This window comes from Choloepus didactylus, chromosome 12 (genome assembly GCF_015220235.1).
Source record: "Choloepus didactylus isolate mChoDid1 chromosome 12, mChoDid1.pri, whole genome shotgun sequence".
Taxonomy (NCBI): domain Eukaryota; kingdom Metazoa; phylum Chordata; class Mammalia; order Pilosa; family Megalonychidae; genus Choloepus; species Choloepus didactylus.
In genome coordinates this window covers 97,738,153-97,757,998 of record NC_051318.1, presented here as the reverse complement: position 1 = coordinate 97,757,998, position 19,846 = coordinate 97,738,153, and the positions used below count along the sequence as shown (strand labels likewise).

General features: G+C 40.5%; 1 protein-coding gene and 1 long non-coding RNA gene across 2 annotated transcripts in view; one reads left to right on the top strand and one right to left on the bottom strand.

Annotated features, from left to right (window-relative positions):
• Nucleotides 1-15,317, bottom strand: part of HTR2A (5-hydroxytryptamine receptor 2A) — an 80,666-nt gene extending 65,349 nt beyond the window's left edge. The window contains exons 1-2 of the mRNA XM_037800582.1: nucleotides 13,720-15,317; nucleotides 10,523-10,723 (exon numbers count right to left, since the gene is read on the bottom strand). Of these exons, the coding sequence (XP_037656510.1) occupies nucleotides 10,523-10,723; nucleotides 13,720-14,116 (598 nt within the window). The 5' untranslated portion in view covers nucleotides 14,117-15,317. The remainder of the gene's footprint in view (nucleotides 1-10,522; nucleotides 10,724-13,719) is intronic.
• Nucleotides 15,318-15,323: 6 nt separating this feature from the next.
• On the top strand, nucleotides 15,324-18,723 carry LOC119507396. Its single transcript, XR_005211234.1, has 3 exons — nucleotides 15,324-15,465; nucleotides 15,735-15,849; nucleotides 18,354-18,723. It is a non-coding gene; the product is annotated as an uncharacterized LOC119507396 (long non-coding RNA).
• Nucleotides 18,724-19,846: the final 1,123 nt, after the last annotated feature.

Sequence of the window (19,846 nt, the reverse complement as noted above, 5' to 3'; positions counted from 1 at the left end):
GATAGGTGAAAAGTGTTATTGAATATCCCTGACTACTAAAAAGGCTGAGCATTTTTTTTTAGGAGCTTTACTGTCCACTGGAAGTTCTGTTTCTTTATTTTTCCTATTGGATTGTTTGTCCTTTTGTTGCTTTTTTAAAAAAATTCAATTTTAATGAAATTGTTCACATACCATACAATCATCCAAAGTGCACAATCAATTGCCCCTGGTACCAGCACACAGCTGTGCATCCATCACCACAATTAATTTTTTTTTCAATTTCTAGAACATTTTCATTACTCCTGAAAAGAAATAAAAACAAAAAAGAAAACTCAAATCCTCCAACACCCCTAACCACCCCACCTCTATTATTGACTCATAATATTGTTATGGTACATTTGTTACTGTTGATGAAAGAATGTTAAAATACTACTAATTGTAGTATATAGTTTGCAATAGGTATATTTTCCCCTATATACCCCTCTATTATTAACTTCCATGTATAGTGTCATGAATATGTTCTAATTCATGAAAGAGATTTCTAATATTTGTACAGTTAATCAAGGATGTTGTCCACCACAAGATTCACTGTTTTATATATTCCCATATTTTAACCTCCAACTTTCCTTCTGGTGACATATGTGACTCTCAGCTTCCCCTTTCCACCACATTCACACACCATTCAACACTGGTAGTTATTCTCACAGTAACGTGCTACTGTTACCTCTGTCCATTTCCAAACTCTTAAGTTCAACCTAGTTAAGCATTCTGCTCATAAGCAACTGCTCCCCATTCTTTAGCCTCGTTCTATGTCCTGGTAACTCATAATTCATGTCTATGAATTTACATATTATAATTAGTTCATATTAGTGAGACCATACAATTTGTCTTTTTGTGTCTGACTTATTTCATACGGTGCCTTCAAGGTTTCTTTATCAACCTGTTTTTTAAATTTAAGACAGTTCTGTTCACCCACCATCCATTCCATCCTAAGTGAACAATTGATGGTTCCCTGTATAATCATGTATTTATGCATTCACCATCACCACTATATATATAAGGACATTTCCATTTCTTCCACAAAGAAGGAGGAAGAGTCAAAGAAGTAGAGAAATGAAAGAAAAAAAATGACAGATAGAAAGCAACAAAAGGAAAGATGAAATTAAACTGAACAATAAAAGAGATAACATCACCAATGCCCAGAGTCCCATACCTCTCCCTTATATCCTCCTCTTATAGGCATTTAGCTTTGGTATATTATCTTTGTTACATTAAAGGAAGCATAATACAAAGTTTCTTTTAACTATAGTCTCTAATTTCCATCGATTGTATTTTTTCCCCAACACTACCCCATTTTAAACACCTTGTGATGTTAACATTCATTTGTTCTCCCTCAAGTAAAAACATCTTTGTACATTTTTATCACAACTGTTGAGTACTCTCGGTTTCACTGAGTTTTACAGTCCCAGTCTTTATCTTTCCTCTTTCCTTCTGGTGTCCCACATGCTCCTAACCTTCCTCTTTCAACCATACTCACAGTCATCTTTGTTCAGTGTATTTATATTGCTGTGCTACCATCACCCAAAATTGTGTTCCAAACCTCTCACTCCTGTCTTTTCCTATCTGTCTGTAGTGCTCCCTTTAGCATTTCCTGTAGAGCATGTATCTTGTTCACAAACTCTCTCATTGTGTCTTTGTCAGAGAATATTTTAAACTTTTCCTCATATTTGATGGGCAATTTTGCTGGATATAGGATTCTTGGTTGGCAGTTTTTCTCTTTCAGTATGTTAAATATAACACACCACTTCCTTCTTGCCTCTATGGTTTCTTTTGGGAAATCCACATATAGTCTCATCAAGCTTCCTTTGTATGTGGTGGATTGCTTTTCTCTTGCTGCTTTCAGGAGTCTCTCTTTGTCTTTATTGTTTGATAATCTGATTATTAAGTGTCTTGCATAGGTCTATTCAGATCTATTCTGTTTGGGGTAAGCTGTGATTCTTGGATCTGTAATTTTATGTCTTTCATAAGAGATGGGAAATTTTCATCGATTATTTCCTCTATTATTGCTTCTGCCCCTTTTCCCTTCTCTTCTCCTTCTGGGACACCCATGACATGGACATGCACTTCATGTTGTCATTCAATTCCTTGAGATGTTGCTCATATTTTTCCATTCTTTTCCCTATCTGTTCTTTTGTGTGTAGGATTTCAGGTGTCTTGTTCTCCAGTTACTGAGTGTTTTCTTCTGCCTCTTGAGATCTGCTCTTGTGTGTCTCCATTTTTTTTTCATCTCTTGTGTAGTGCCTTTCATTTCCATAGATTCTGCCAGTAGTTTTTTCAAACTTTTGATTTCTACCTTATGTTTGCCCAGTGTTTTATTTATAGCCTTCATGTCTTTTGCCAGATTTTCCCTGAACTTGTTGACTTGGGTTTTGAATTGATTCAGCATATTTCTTTGAAAATCTTTAATTGATTTTTTCATTAAAATGAAATAGTATCTCAACTGTATCTTAATTGAGGCGTAAGTTGTTTCTTTGACTGGGCCATATCCTTGTTTTTCCTAGTGTAATTTGTAGTTTTCTATTGTCTAGGCATCTGGTTTCCTTGATTACCCCGATCAGATTTTCCCAGACCAGAATGGGTTCAGGTCTCAGAATGGGGCTACATTCAGTGTCAAGTTTCCCTGGGGGTGTGTCTTAGAAAATTGACAGACTTTCCTATGACGTCTCTAGCAGCTATGCTTTTCCTAGCCTGCCCAGCAGGTGGCACTTGTCAGCCTACAGCTCCCGACTGGTGTAAGAAGGTGTGGCTCTTTAAATTCTCTACTTAGGTTGTTTCTGTTTTGACTATTTTCCCCCAGGCCCTGGAAACTGAGTTCTGAAGGGAGTGCCAGCCCTAGAGCTGGGCCCCACCTCCTTCCTTTTAGGGAAGATACACACCCTAGGGAGCTATCTTCTGCATTTGAATTACTCCTTTGTTTCTCTGACTCTGTTAACTCCACCCATCTGGGTCAGAGCATTGCAAACAGAAAACGGCTGATGCTCTCTCCACCAAGTCACTCGGGTTGAGAGAGAGAAAAAGGGAAAGAAAGCCCCCTTTCAGAGCCAGTCCATGGCCCCCCAGTTTCACCCTTCAGTCAGAGAGAGCACCAGGTCTTCTGGGCTCCCTTTCCTGGGGCACAGGTGTTTTCTGGTTCTCTAAGGTCAGTCATCTTTAAAAGCCTCTGTATTTTTCCTTCTTTTTTTTTTTTTTTTTTTTTTGATTATTTTTTTTTCTGTCAGCCCCACTTCCTCTCCAATGGGAGTGACCACAGGGTACTTTGCTGCTTGTTACAGATTTGTCTACATTTGTAGCTTGTATTCAGCAGTCCACATTTGTTAATTAAAACCCCAGTTGAGCTAGGCTGAGCTATGTTTGCTTGCTCTGGGATTGCTGGTTTCTCCCACATCAAGGTCTTGCAGCTCAGCCTGCCATGGGCAGAGGGGGCTCCTGGTGTGGTTCCAAAGTTTTTACTTGCAGATTTTATTCTGCAATTTCAGCCATTCCACCCAATCCAGCTTGGTGTACAATGTGTGGACAGTCACAGTTGTCCCCAGCAGTTATTCCAGATTATTTACTATTTGTTCCTGGTTGTTTATTAGTTGCTCCAGGGAACTAACTAAATTCCACACCTCTCTATGCTGCCATCTTGCCCCTCCCACTCTGTTCTTGTGTTTTTTATCAAAATGTGGGTGCTTTTTGATTATTAGGGATATCAATCTTTGGTCTATTATTCACTTAAATTGCAATTTTTTTGACTTTTCATATGTTGAATTTTGCCATATAAAACTTATTTATCATAGAATCAGCTATGTCTATATTTTTCTTTATGGCTTTTGCATGTTCATGACTTGCTTAAAAATATCTACCCCACCACTAAGTTATTTAAAAATCATGAAAAACCTAAGCATTAGGACACAGGTAGAATTAGGAAATAAAACATGTTAGTGAGATTATTATGTATTTTAGATATAGTAATAAAAACATTGGTGTAATGATAATTACTTGGGATGGGATTGTAATTGTGAGAGGAATGGAAAAGCCAAGTAGAGCCTCAAAGTGACTGGGATGGTGTGAAGAGAATGAACAAGAAACTGTGCAAGTAAGTAAACATGTGAAATAGGAATAACAGATAAGACTATTATAAAGATCACTGTATGATAAAAATAAAATAAGATGGGACAAATAAAACCAATTTTTTCAATTGTTTCAGTAACTGGGGACAGGCTAAATTTCAATATGGAAAGCAGATACTAGGTAGTGGCTAAGGCAGATTTTGTTAAAAAACACAATCCATCTAAAAATTACTTGCAAAAATATAGGTAAAGCAAAGGAAAAAAGAAATACTAAAAAAGAAGAGGAAAGAAAAGTCTAGTGTGAAAATGCATACAAAAAAGGAGTCATGGCAATACTTGCATCAAATAAAGCAGAATTCACAGCTAAAAATCTCATCTCAGGGAGCTTAGAAGGCAAAAAATTAGAATTACGGCTACCATAGCAGTTTTGAGGGGCTAAGAATCTGGAGTGAAGGGGAGAAAAGAAAAGTAAGGTCAATACTATGAGTCACCTTTCCCCTCAAGGGGTTTACTAATTTATTAGGAGTGCAGACTGAGAGACTGAGAAGTCAAGCAGAGTTGGCAGGGGTCTTACAGTGCTGGAGGTAGAAAAACTGGAGGTCAGAGCTCTTGAAAATGGAGACGCTCTGGTAGACACCTCAGGCTTTCATCTGGGATCATGAAGGAATGCACAGTAGTATAAGGATAAACTAGAAATAGACCGGCCCTTAAAAAACCCAGCCTAAAATCAGCTCCACCCAGACTGGATTAAGGAAAACTGTGTCTACTTGTACTGACTGCTAAAACTAAAGGATACCCTCTCTGGAGAAAGACAGCATCAGCAGAACATCCACAGATTTTCTCACACCATGTCCAGCGTTTAGTGAAAAACTGCCAGGCATACCAACTGACAGGACCAAGAGGTGGACAAATAAACCCAGGAAATAGAAATCCCCAAGTAATACAGATATTCTTGCCTGTGATCCCTATTTAAGAAAATAGATGACAATATAGAGAATCATTCCAGCAACCAGATTCCATAAAAATGTATCAAATGGAAATTCTAGAACCAAAAATACAGTAACCGACATTAAGAATGCAATAGATGGGTCAAATAGCAGATTAAAAGTAGCTGATGAGAGGATTAATGCTGTAGAAGAAGAAAAGTCAGTAGAAACTATCCAGTCTAAGGCAGGAAGAGAAAGGATGGACAATGTAGAAAAGTGTTTAAAACTCCCAAGACACATTGGTAAGGTCTACCAAACGCAAGAGTGGAGTCCTGGAAGTGCATGTATGTTTATGTGTGTGTGTGTGGGGTGGGGGGAGTGGGGGAGAATAGGGCAGAATTAATATTTGAAAAGATAATGGCCAAAAGATACAAAACCATAAATTTAAGAATCAATACAAACCTTAGGCAGGATAAAATAAACAAACTAACATCACATCTAGGCACATCACAGTTAAAATGCTAAAATAAAAAGACAGAAAAAATCCTAATAGCAGCCTCGGGAGGCGGGTAGAGGGGGGGAAATCATTACTTTTTAAGAAGCAACAATCAGACTGACAGCTGATCTCAAAACAAACAGATAAACCAGATAAACCAGAAACTGGAATGCTACCTGGAAAGTGCTAAAAAAGATGACTGCCAGCATCAAATTCTATACTGAGCAAAAAAAAAAAAAAAAAAAAAGAAAGAAAAATAAATGTCTGGAATGACAAAAACTGAAGTTCTTAAGGAATAAGGAATGTAAATCCAGGCAGAATCATGGACATGAACAAAGCAATAAAGAGCAACAGAAAGAATCACTATAGGGGAAATTAAATATTGAACGAATAGAGCAGTTATAATGATGTTTATGGTTTTAAAAAGATATGTAGAGTTAGAAAGCAGGAAAAATAATGCAAAAGACAACAGAGTTATAAATGGAATTAAAGTGTTCTAACATTTTTGCATTACCCAAGAAGTGGTAAAAGTAATAATTTATATTAGAATCTGTTCTTATTTGCTAATGCTGCCGTTATGCAAAATACCAGAAATGGACTGGCTTTTATGAAGGGGATTTATTATGTTACAAATTTAGAGTTCTAAGGCCATAAATGTGTCCAAACTAAGGCATTATCAAGAGGATACCTTCTCTGAGGAAAGGCCAATGGCGTCCAGAACATCTCTGTCAGCTGGGAACGCACATGGCTGGGATCTGCTGGTTCTTTGTTCTCGGATTGTGTTTCAAAATGTCTTTCTCCAAAATGTCTCTCTCATTTTCTGCCTTAGCTACTCTCTCTCAGCTCCTGGGCATCCTTGCTTCTTCGTCCCAGGGCATTTCTCTCTAAGTGTCTGGGGGTCTTTTAGCTTCTCTGAGTCAAACTCGGGGCTTCATCTCTTAGCTCAGCATTCCCAAATGTCCTTCTGTCTGCATCTCCAAGCATCTCTGTCAACCTTGGCCCTGGAGCTGTCTTACGTAGCCCAGTGAACTAATCAAGACCCACCCTGAGTGGGCAGAGTCCACACCTCCATGGAAATAATTCAGAGGTTCCACCCTAATCAACAGACTAATCAGTCTGCCCCCACAAGATTGCATTAAAGATCATGGCTTTTCTGGGGGACATAGTACATCCAAACTGGCACAAAATCTATTAGGTAAAAGATGAATGCTGTAACCACCAAAAGAATGGATAACTAATTAGAGGAGAATAATGTATTAATAATTAATTCTTGATTCATCCTAAAGAAGGTAAGAATAGAGAGAAAATGGAATGTAGAACAAGTGGGACCATGTAAAGCAAATTGTAAGAGGGTAGACTTAACCCCAGATTTAACTGTAATTGCATTACATGTAAATAGACTAAATACTCTGATTAAAAAACAAAGTTTGACTGACTGGATAAAATCAAAACAAAACAAAACTTTATATACTGATGATAAGCAACATGCTTTAAATATTAAATTTGAAACTAATAGGATGGAATAAGATCTATACTAAAAATGAAAACTGGTTTATCTATACTAGCAGCAGATGAAATAGACTTTAGGCAAGAAGCATCACTAGAGATAAAAGTGAAATGTTTAAAATAATGATAAAAATATTAATATAAGATATTTTAAAATTTATATGTAGTTAATAACCCAAGAAGAGGTAGGAAATATACATATACAGATTAATAACAATTAAAGATATTAGAGAATTAGAAAGGTACCAGGATGAGAAAGATTTAGAAGTAAGTTCTATGTACACAACTTCCTACTAAAAATCAAACAGTTTTAGACCACGGGAAAAATACAAAACCCTCTCAAATTCAATTACTGATGCTAGATAAAGAAACATCATAAGAATAATAAACCAACCAACAAAAAAGTCATTCAAATCCAACTTTATGTATGAATATATTCCAGGAATGCAAGGGCAATTCAAGATTTGGAAACCTTTCAAGAAAACCGAACATATCAATAAATCAAAGAGAAAAAAACTGTGATTGCATCAATAGATAACTGAAAAGTCTTTAATAATTGGTAAAAGCAAACAAGTTTTACCATATGCAAAAATAAATTCCAGCTGGAGTTAGGATCTAAATGAAAAAAAAATCCCAAACCTAAAATAACAAACAAAATAGCAACAACAATGGAAATAGAAACACTAGAAGGAAATTCAGGAGAAAAATTTGTGCCACGCCTTTTCAGAGCCTTCATTAAAACTAAATTTTTCTCTTTTACATTTCCTACCTGTCCTCCCCCCACCATATACCTCACAGCCTCTGTAATGTTTATTTTATTATATAGATCTACCATTCTGAGAGATCTTTCAATGCACAGCTTATGCATCTTAGTATATCTACTACCAAGCACATACTAGATACTCAATAAAAGTTTGTTGGCCAAAGGCACTGACTAAGAAGTAAGATTAAGCTGGGTTGACTTCTAGTTATAAGCCACGTCATCCTGTGCAACTTACTTCCCTGTAGCTTATTTTCTGTAAAGTGCTTTGTGTATGACTGGGTCTGGGTCTGGGGTAGATACTCAGAAACTGTCAGTCATTACTAATACTGCTATTACTAAGCTTAACTAAAATGAGGAAGTGGGTATGGCTGAGGATATGATGGCCACTCTCCCAGCTTCTCTCCCACTGATGGAAAATCATATAGGGAAAACTAGAGTAAATTTGCTTATAGCTTTGCTTGCTTCAGTTTCATTATTCTTTTTTTTTAAATGCAATTTTATTGAGATATATTCATACACCATACAGTCCATCTGAAGTATACAATCAATGGCTCAAAGTATCGTCTCATAGATGTGCATTCATCACTATGATTAATTTTAGAACATTTTCATTACTCCAGAGAAAGAAATAAAAATAAAAAAGAAAACCCCAAACATCCTATACCCTTATACCCCTATCTTTTTTTTTTTAATAGTGTTATTCATACCATACAATCCACCTAAGGTGTACAATCAATGGCTCTTGGTATAATCACATGGTTATGCATTCACCACCACTGTCAATATGAGAACATTCTCATTTCTTCTGAAAAAAAATCCCATACTCCTTATATCCCCCTATTATTGACAATTAATTTTGGTATAGTGGCCTTGTTTGTTATAATTAATAAAAGAATATTACAATGTTACTGGTAACTATAGCCCTTAGTTTGCATTAATTGTATTTTTCCCATATACCACCCTATTATTAACACCCTGTAGTAGTGATGTACTTTTGTTCTAGTTCATGTAAGAACTTTCTTATATTTGTACAATTGATCACCATCATTGTCCACTCTAGGTTTTGCTAAGTTATACAGTCCCAGTTTTTATCCTCTAGCTTTCCTTCTGGTAACATACACGATCTCTTTCAACCATACTCACGCTCCGCATTATTAATAACACTTAGGGTATTGTGCTACCACATTTGCATTATTCTTGACCCTCTTTTGCTAATCACATCTCCCTCTCTGATAATCTGTCGGTCTCAGTGGTCCTCAACCCTAGCTGCATGTTAGAAATCACCTGGCCCCACCTGGATCAGTCAAATGAGAAGCTCCCCATGGGGTTCTTATGGTATGACAGGGATTGAGAACCACTGGCCCTTCATTCTGCTTCTAGTAGAATGAGTCCAAGATTGCACAGTTCCAGAAACCACAGCCACTTTTTGGTGCTACAACCATTTGCTAAGGGAAGTGGTGCATTGAGCAGAAAGAGCCGGTGTAGGCACCAGAAATTGGATAATTGCCAATAATTGGAGACACCACCCATCAAGCAACGAAATCTGTATTCTGGTTCCCTAAATTTATCTAATAAGTTTGAGGTGTCTTGTCCACCTCAAACTGTAATGTGAAGCTCAGAATAGAAACAGATAAGACAGGTTTCAAAATCTGCAAATCACACAAGTATAATTTGTTGGTGTTCCCACTGTAACCAAGAAAATGCCTCGCGGTGCTATTTACGAGTTGTGGGAATGGCACAAGTCGCTTCAGTTTTGAAACCCAGTTTCCTCCTCTGAGAAATGAGGCTACCTACTCTGCAGATTGCAGGTTTAGCAGCAAAGCAAGCAAGAGGAACTAAAATAACAGAAGTTGTTATATTATTGTGCATGCTATTATTTATTTACATTATTCTCACTATGAAGCAGGTGGGTAGACCCACACAAATACTCAATTTCAAGCCTGCCATCAATTCCCATGTTCTCTCAGGATAGCAGACACCAGCACCTGCGTGGCCTTAAGCAGGTGCAGCGTTTCCACCTGAAAAGCTTTGCAACTTGAAAACAAATCTCAGGGATTTATTTGTTACAAGCCAAGCCTGCTGAGCTGACAGTTACAATTGACTTAGCAGCCTGGGCACTGCTCCTTTGGCTTCCTTTACCTGGACTTTCCTGACTGTTAGGTCTGTAACACAGGATCAAATCCTGGCAAGGGGTGAGTGTGTGTAACCAACTTGATTGAAGCAGTTTGAAATCCTCTGGTATGTGGAGTCACAACAAAAAGATGTGCAGAGAAACCGGGCAAGCCCTGCCACCTTCCCCTGTCCTTGCCTTCTCTCTTCCTCTTTCTAGACCCTAGAGGCTTTGTGTTCCTAGAATGATAGTCTGTATCCTTATATGGACCACAAGCCTAGTAGTTTTAAAAAGTTGAGGTTTCTCGGAAACCTAGGGTTTACAGTAGCAGGCTTGCAAGTGTGAGTTGGGGAGCAAGTCTTTGGAAGTGGTGATGGCACAGTTATTCCCAATTTTGTCTCTCTTGATGTGTATTTTCTTACCTGTGCCAACCAATACAAATTCCTGCTGTCAGCCAGTGACACAAACAGTGTTTTCTTTCCTAAAGCAAATCTGATAATTGCTATGTTGTAATGGACCTCAGAACAAATAAAACAATAGTTTCAGAATGTCGACAAACAGACTAAGTCTCCTCAGAAAGCAAGGAGCTGCCACTGCAAATGAGGCTCTGAGTCATTCGTTCCCACTTACCTACAGATATGGTCCAGACGGCAATTATTTTCAGAAATGCCTTAGTCCTGGAGTTGAAACGGCTGTGATGGATGGGGTTCTGGATGGCGACGTAGCGGTCCAGCGAGATGGCACAGAGATGCATGATGGAGGCCGTGGAGAAGAGCACATCCAGGTAAATCCAGACTGCACAGAGCTTGCTTGGCAGAGGCCACCGGTACCCTGTGAGGAGAAAGGTGAGCTCATAACCAAGCCTGTGCCTTTGGCAGTGTGTGGGTTGGTTATACCCTATGACAACCGCTTCCAACCTGGGCAAAGGCCTGGGTGGCAGTGGACAATGTGAGATATTTTCCATATTTCAAGGACAACGCAAGATATTTTCAATATTTCAAAAAAGCCTGATAACAACTGGACTTAACTACAATAAGACTGCATTGGCTAATGAATATAAAGATTGGAAGTTTCTAGTGGCTGGACATAATTGTCAATGTGAAGTTAATTCAAGCGACCTCCTTTTAGAGTTTTTCTCTCTCTTTCATTTAACAAAAAGTACCCCCCCCCCCTTTTTTAATGACTTAGCTCAGAAATTGTGTGGGTTTTGGGCTCCTCTATTGAAGCATCTCTTGTACCATACTCTCATCATTTGTTCACATATCTTTCTCCAGATTCTTCTGAGGTTAGGACCTTCTCTTAGTCATTATTATAACCACACACCAAAAGCATAGAATACTCTTAATAAATGGGATTCATGTGAATGAATGAATGATTAAAAATCCACATGGGGCATATATCTTTATTAGTAAAAAGGAAAAATAAAGTATTACCTAATAAGGCTTTTTTGAGTGTTAAACTCACATTTCAGGTATGTGGGGAAAAATTAAGAAAACCCCAAAGAAAAGCAAGTGTGTCCTCTCTCTGAGGATTGTTTCAGGCCAGTGGTTCTCAGACTTTGGTGGGTATCTGCTTCCCATTGGAGGGCTTCTTAAAACACAGACCATGGGCCCCACCAGGGAGGTTGGGGCTCAGCAGATCTGGAGAGGGGCCTGAGAATTTGCATTTCTAACAAGTTCCAGGCCCTATGTCTGCTTCTGGCCCAGCGGACCACATTTTGACAACCGCAGCTTAGGGCAGTGGGTCTCACCTCCGGAAGCAATTAGGATCAGCTGGAGAACTTCAGATCATCTCCAAGACGGGGCCAAATTCTAGACCAATGAAATCAGAATCTCTGGAAGGTGGTGGAGGTGGACCCCAAACATCAAAGTGTTTTAAAGCTCTCCGGATGATTCCAACGTGAGAACCACTGAAGGGGGTTGGGGCGTGAGGTGTCACTTGCTAAATTAGGAAGATAAAATGATATGATTATGTTTGCTGTGCTTGCTTGTTTTGAAGAGGGATCAAACGTTTATATAAACCTTAACTGGTTTTGCTAACAGTGAGCAGTGGTGCCAGATCTGTGTGCACCTGAGAAAAAAAATTATAAAGGTGACGTTTCCTTCATGATACTACAGACCCACAAAGCTGAACAAATTCCCCATACGCGAACCCATTTTCTCTACCAAAATTGCCTACACGGATATTTGGAAATGCAGCGAGTGCAAGATCCGAGCCCAGTTTAGTGTCTTTCACTCTGATTATTTGCAAAGAGCTTGAGCTAAAAGAAGAGCCTTTCGCCTGGCAGCGCCGGAGGAACGGGAAGCCACGCGCCGCCTGTTCGGAACTGATCTGCGCCCCTGGAGGAGCCTTCCCTGCAAGGAGGGAGCTGCGGGCCCCAGGCTGGCTTTCCGCAGACGGGATGAAGGACGGGCATTTCCTCGCCGCCGGCAGGGTGGGGGAGGCGGGAGAAGGAGCCCCGGGAGTGGCGCGCGCGGCGCCCGGTCGCCGCCAGGGGGCGCCGTTGCACCCCGAGCGCGAGACGCGCGGCAAGATCTGGCGTCTCCACCCGCGGGTGCCCCCCGTCACCGCCCACGCCGCCTCGCGCCGCTGGAGGCCACCTCGCCCTCCCGCTGGGGTTCGGGGACCCGGGCGGGCAGGGCGCCGAGCGACACCTCCATCCCCATAGCGTGCCTCCTTGGGGGGCGGGGCTCTGGGAGGGGAGACCCTCCTGGAAATTAGGGAAGTCACCCCGGCGAGGCGTCATTTGCGTGGTCAAGGGGGCTGCTCTTTGCAGATCGTGACCCGCCCTGTGCAAACTGGCGCCTGTGCTCCTCGCTTGCCTCCTTCCTCCTGGGTTGATATTTTTTTCGCCTCTATCTAAGATTTGACCCGAAAATACCCTCTTTAAGACAGCTTAAAGAAAGCTCCGGGTGACTGCCGATTTCGTCTCTCTCCCTCCCCGCCCCCCCCCCCTCTGGCTATATTACTCATAATTTGGAAAGAATATCACATTCTGCTCCCCGCCGAGGCCGTCCCAGTGTCTGCTGACTTGCTGAGAGGTTTGGCTTTTTGAAACTCTGATGAGAAGAAAGCAAGACAAATCTCATTCCGTTTGTTTTCTTCCCTTCTCCAAACCAGACTGCATCCAGTTTATGCATACGCAATTGAAAGAGTTGAGGGTGTAGTTCCAAGGCACATTTCCAAATCAGCTTCTCTGGGCAGGGAACAATTAAAACTGGAGCAATTCATTTATTCTAATGAAGACTCTGCATATTTTAACATTAAATCCATTGCATCGCTACTGTTCTCTCTGCCAATGTTCCAAGGTAATTGGGAAGGTTTTACCACACTAGAAGTGCTGAAAACTGGGTGACAGAGATCAAACTGTTCCGTCCTGAAGGCTGGCCTCTTCAGGAGAAGAGTTGGTTGGGAATATCAAGGAGTAAAAATCAAGTGGATGCAGAATGGCATGTAAGTTATTGCTTTGTGACTCTGTTGAGGGTATTTATAAACATCCCTACAGGAAATGTACATGTTTTAAAGCACAAAACTTTGCAATGATCTTTGTACCTAAAACGCACGTTTTACGGCCCAAAACTCTCCAGTGGAAGAATATTCACAGACAGATATTCACAGATACAATGTTTGCATTTTTTTTTTTTTAATAATATAGGAGATCCTACTGTAAGAGTAAGATTTAGGTGACTGGCGTGACCTGGTGGACCCTAGCCCATAGACAAAGCAAAGCCTATTTACAGTCTGTCTGTGGAGCGGGGTCTGGCCCAATGAGGGCCGGCGCATGCTCTTTAGGACCAGCGTGTACCGGGGGACCCGACGCCACTCACCGTACAGGATGGTTAGCGTGGACACAGGCATCACGAGGAAACCCAGCAGCATGTCAGCAATGGCAAGTGACATCAGGAAATAGTTGGTGGCGTTCTGCAGCTTTTTCTCCAGGGACACTGCCATGATGACGAGTATGTTTCCAGCAATAGTTAGAATAATCACTACGGCTGTCAGCAAAGCAGACCAGTTTTTTTCCTGGAGGTGGAGTAAGGAGTAGCACGGCGGCGAGAGGCAGCCTTCGCAGGAAAGGTTTGTTCGATTTTCAGAGTCCACGGTGGTCCAGTTAAACACATCAGAAGTGTTAGCTTCCCCAGAGTTAAAAGCGTCATCGCTTAATTGAATCAAGGAGTTCAGAGTTGAGCTCAAAGAAGTGTTTTCTTCCCAAAGAATATCCATCTCTAAGTCAAAACTTCTGGCAGATGAAACGTAGAAAAATTAACAAGTTATAACCCCTGCTCACCATCCATCTTTCTGTCCCCAGGCTCTGCGACAGTGGAGCCGGTGTATCTGCTGGCTTCCTTTGGCTGGCTTTTTTTCTCTCATTATTACAATGATAGCTAAAGAACTGCACTGGCTCCTTGTATTGTCTTTCTTCTGAATTTTAGGAGAGTCCACCGTTTGGTTTTATTTTTTTTTCTCCAAAGCAAGGTCAAAAAAGCAGAATGAACTTTTAGCATAGAAGTTGCTGAGTTTTGAGCATTTGGGGATTAAAAAAAAAAAAAGTGATCCTGGCCAAAAAAAAGAAAAGTTTTGTAACTACCAGGAATCTCTTTTAGCTCCCTCTCATTCTGTTGGTTCTGCTCATCACCCTGGTTTAACCACAGCAGTCTCAAAATAGCATGCTATCCAAAGCAGGAGGCACGTATGCATTCTACATTAAGAAAGTCAATTAAAAATAAACTCAGGATCGATCCCATAGTAATCAGATGTACTTTGGGTTATAGTTCTCTGCCTGGGTTAAGCTGAATTGCCACAGCTGCTCTCGGGAATTTCAGCTCCTACTGTGTTGCTTGATTAATAAAAGAAAAAGGAAAAGAAAAAAAAGTCTGAAGCAAAGGTGGGCAGACAACTTTCCACCCTAGAAATTCTCCTTGAAGCGATTACATTTTGGCCAAGCATGATTTCAATCCGGAAAGAAAATTACACAGCAATAAAATAGAGCCGCGTGAGAACTTACATTTGTCTTCAGGGTCCATGCACTAGACGCACTTCGCTGTTCTGTGACTGCCTGCATCTCTCACAGTAAACGCCCGTGGAGTCTTGAGCTTCCCCCGTGGAGTCTTGAGCTGCCACCGGCATAATATAATAGTAATTTGATTTCTGTTTTGCTGACTTCCAAAACTGCAGGGGAGAGTCAGTCAGTGCCAGCACGCCGAGGTCCGAGCTGGTTTCCCCTGCCAGCCCCTCAGCTCCCTGCCTCCCTGCCTCAGGGAGACACACACTCAGAAATCATCCCAGAGCCCTTCCCCAAGTCACACAAAAGACATCGCAGGGGAAAGAGAGCCCTCCGCACCCGGGGACTCCCGGTTTCCACGGGAATGGAACAGCTCTCCCCCTCGTTCAGTTCATCAGACCTCCTCCTCTGTGTGTCATAAACTGCAAAGTAGCAACAGTCAGGGAGGGCGGTCCAAACAGAAATTTTTTTTTCTTTTTTTGCCACATGTTAACATTAGAAGTTTTGCTTTCCTTTAAAACAAGAGAAACAGGAGGCAGATGGCCTTTTGTACAGATTCCTCTTAAGGCAGGTAAGCCCAACCGGGATATTTCTAGGGCGGAGGGTGAAGAGCTAACATAAAGAAGGCTAGAAAATGGTTTGTCCTAGGAGCGCCGGAAACATGCGGCACTTGGATCCAGAGGCTCCGGCGTTTATGCCAAAGTGGAATTACTGGCATCCGCAAAAGTGGGTCCAGAGTAGCCGAGCAGACCTCTGGCTGTAACTCTGGTCTACTGTCAGTGCTCTTTTCATTTATTATTGAATACGCAGCGTGACCAGCTCGCCTGTTTTCTTCAACAGAAATTGCCACCTAAAAAGGTTATTGAAAAGCTCACATGTGGAAGAGTCTAAGTTGGTTTTTCAGAGAGAACACTAAAGACCGACTGCCTTTCTTGAAAAAGAAGCCCCTTCCCAGGTAGGTTTGTAAAGAAGGCATATATATACATATATGAAATTTTAATTTACAATTTATTTTATATATTTATTTTACATATTTGTTTTTATATATGTATATATATGTGTATTCCTTAGTTTTACAGATGAGAAAATGGATTCTTTCTTAGAATAGTTGCGGTTTTCTGGGTTTTGCCCATCATCATCTTCTCTTCTCTTCGACATAATGCTTTTAGCCAAATCTATACCTTCATAGTAAATTATTTTTCTCAGTTCCAGACCTATATATGCAGGTGTCCACTGGGTATTTGTGTTTGTATCTAGGACATCTTCTTTCATTGTCTCATTCCCTTGCTCACCTCTGTTCATTAATGGACTCTCCACCTCTTCAGGCAGCTGGTTCTTATCCACAACTCTCCTTCTTTCTCACTGCTTGATCATATTAGTCTCCATTTCCACCTTTATATACATATTTCTCCAACTTTTCCTTCTCCTCCAGTCCACAGCTAGTGCTTTTAGTTAAAAGCCCCAGCATCCATTTCTTGGGCTGTAGGATTAGTTTTGAAGCCCAGCTTTGGAACTTAATGAGCAGTAGAACCCTGAATAGTCTAGTCGACCCCTCGGAAGATCAGTTTCCTCATTCCTAAAGTGGTATATGTCTTATGTCTTCTGCGTAAGACTGCAGAGAGGCCAAAATGAGATAATGCATGCCAAATATTTAGCCCAATGCCTGGCTTGCAGGAGGCTCTCGGTGAAAGGTTGCCATTTTGTTCTTATTAATATTATTGAAGAACAAAATTGACAGTGTCCTTCAGGCTCTTCTTTGTGTGGCACTTGAGACCTTTCTTCACCTCCCGCTTCACACTGCTCCCACTTTTCAGACTTGGACTCTCATTTCTCTCCCACGGGCATCCTACAAGTAAGCTGGACTTGCAGGTTTCTGACCATTTTTATGCTCTTGTGTTTGCCGATCCCTGTGTCTGGAAGTTTCTTACCACCCTACTTTATGTGTCCATCTGGCAAATACCTATGCAGTTGTCAAGATTGGATCCCAAAGTTATCTCCTCTGTGAAACCCAGGCATGCAACTTACCACCTGTATGACCTTGATTAAGCTACTTAATCTCTCTGTGCTTTAGCTCCCTCATCTATAAAAAGGAAATATAATAATATAATATAATAATAATGATAGCTACCTCATAGGATTGATTTGAGAGTTAAATAAATTAATATATATGCCTGAAACATTTTTAGCCTTTGATAAATGTTAGTTGCTATTATTCTTATTATTGTTTTTAAACTTACTGTTATAAGCTTTTTAGCCCTTCTATCCCCATGTATGCTAAGGCGGTAGAACATTCTGGAGTCTTCTGTTTTAACATTTATCACATTTCACGTAGGCTCCATATAGGCAAGGAATGTGTCTGTCTTCTTCACGGTCTGGCACATAGTGGGTGCTCAGATATGTTTGTTGAATGAACATATGACTGATTTATCAATACCTGTTTACATGTCTGTCTTCTGTATTTGATGGTAAGCTTTTTATTCCTCTCTTTACCTTCAGTTCCAAACATGGTGTTTGGATAAGCCCTCAGCAGAGAATAAATTATTCTGAAAGAATAAATGAATTGATTACCAGGCATATATTAAGGAGCAGAATCAGGAAGAAACCTAGAACCTGTAATGCCTTCTCTCATTACTTTGTCCAATGGGATTCTAATTTAATTTTATTAAAGAGCACAAGGGGAAATGTGATTTAAAAAAAAAAAAAAGAACTCTAGTGTTTGAGAGCTGCTCTAAAGTTTTTTGCTATTACATTTTATTTCACTGATTGCTGTGTTATCTTTCTCCCTAGAGAGGTCTGATGTTTCAGGCCATTATTCTTCAATGAGAATTGCTAGGCTTCTAGTGATGGTGGAGCTAGTTTGTGAGTTTCTTGTTTTGGCATTTATATTGTGGATGTAAATTTGTTAGTAACCAACCAAGATCACTTGCCATTTCTCTTGCAGTTTTATGAATACTTAATATGCATAAAGCAATATGGACTAAATTGAGGCCCTTGGCTACTGATGCTTGAACAGAGCTTGCGTATGAATAGCGTGAAAGTTATGCATTTAGTAGGAATGATTTCTTGCAGGCCAGACACTGTTTTGGAGTTTGATGAAACAGGGGTGTGTGTGAGCTGCTGTCGTGGCTGTGGTGATGTGCTACCCAGATTCCCCTTTGCAACTGAAACAGGCATTCTGCTTACTGCTGGGAGCGCTGGTGGCTGATGGCTCCTGGCTGATTCTCCCTGCGAAAGTCACCCTCAGCTGGAGAGGCAAGCTTGCCCATAGGCAGCAGCCTCCCTACGATGACTGGTCTCTTTGAAGGTTTCAAGGTCTGGCTCCCTTGCCTCCAGGCTGGACAGCTCCTCCAGGGACCACCTGGTTCCCAATCTCCCCCGGGGAGCTGTCCAGGTGTTCCTTGCAACTGCATCCAAGTTAAACTGCTCCTTTTGCTTATCCTATTTCTTTTTCCCCTACAGGTGTCGATCCCAGTGAACTCCCTGGTAAATCTCCTGCACACAAATATCTTGTCTCATAGTCTGCCTCCTGGAGAATGCAACCTAAGACCATTTTCCCCCCTTACATTTTAATGCCCTTGTATCACTTCTGAATGAGCTGGATGTTCTTACTGAGAACAGAAAGATATATATATATATTTAATATGTTGATGAATACTTCCTTGCCATCAACTTGGAGTTCTTCAGTAGACAACTGGCCCTGCTATCTAATTACTGTCAGAAGGACTGTAAGGTCAACAACTCCAAAACTAAATTTATTATTTTGGGAAGAATTCCTGTAGTACATAATTGGAACTTCTGTAGGGGTACATTTTGCAGCTAGTTTATCCTGAAGGGCTCACCAGAAAGTGATTGCTTAAAATTAGACGTTGAATTTCTTTTTGTCTTAATTGCTGCAGTGATATTCATAGCCTTGCCTGAATTTTTTCCAGGCTTAAATTATTGGTTTTCTGAAATATTAGTGACTTAGAGATTTTAATATATGTAGAGAAAAAAAATAAAGTACCCTGGGCAATTAAATTTGGAACACTGCATCCTGTAGCCTCCTCTTAGAGATACAGTGCACATTAGCATATTAAAGGCTGTGTAAAATCCTGCAGTAAAGAAATCTGTTTATATTTATTTTTCCCACTCTCTCCCCTCTGCCCAAACACTTACTGCAGGATACTTTTATTTTATTTTTCACACTTGAGTTCTATGTTTTACAGAAATAAAATATACCCATGTAACTATCACTCAAATGAAGATATCAACCATTGCCATTAATTCTGGAGGTTCCTTATGCCCCTTTCTTGACCTTCATATAAATGAAAAGATGCAGTAAATACTAGTTTTGTGTATGGCTTTTTTTTTCCTCAATAGTATGCCTGTGAAATTCTTCCATGGTTTTAGGAAACTGGTATTTTATGGGCTGTGTGCTGGTTTGGAGCTGTTATGTACCCCAGAAAACACCATGTTCTTTTGATCCATTCTTGTGGGTGCAGAGCTATTGTGGGTGGGACCTTTTGATTAGGTTGTTTCAAATGAGATGTGATCCATCCAATTTAAAGTGGGTCTTAATCCTTTACTGGAGCCCTTTATGAGGGGATAAATGGTAGAAACACACACAGAGAAGGCAGAGAGACAAGAAACACCCAGAGAAGCAAGAAGGACCCACAGGAGCTAAGAGAGAGAGCATTGAAACCAGAACCCAGGAGAGAAGGGCCAGCAGATGTCTCCACGTGCCTTCCCATGTGACAGAGGAGTGCCGGATGCCAGCAGCCTTTCCTCAGGGAAGGTATCTACCTCTTGATGCTTTAATTTGGACATTTTCATGGCCTTAGAACTATAAATTTGTAACCTAATAAAACTCATTGAAATAGCCAACTCATTTCTGGTATATATGCAAACCCAAACATGCTGTAATCTGAGAAACTGTTAAATGTCCTGGACCTTTGGGGAATCAATTACTTATT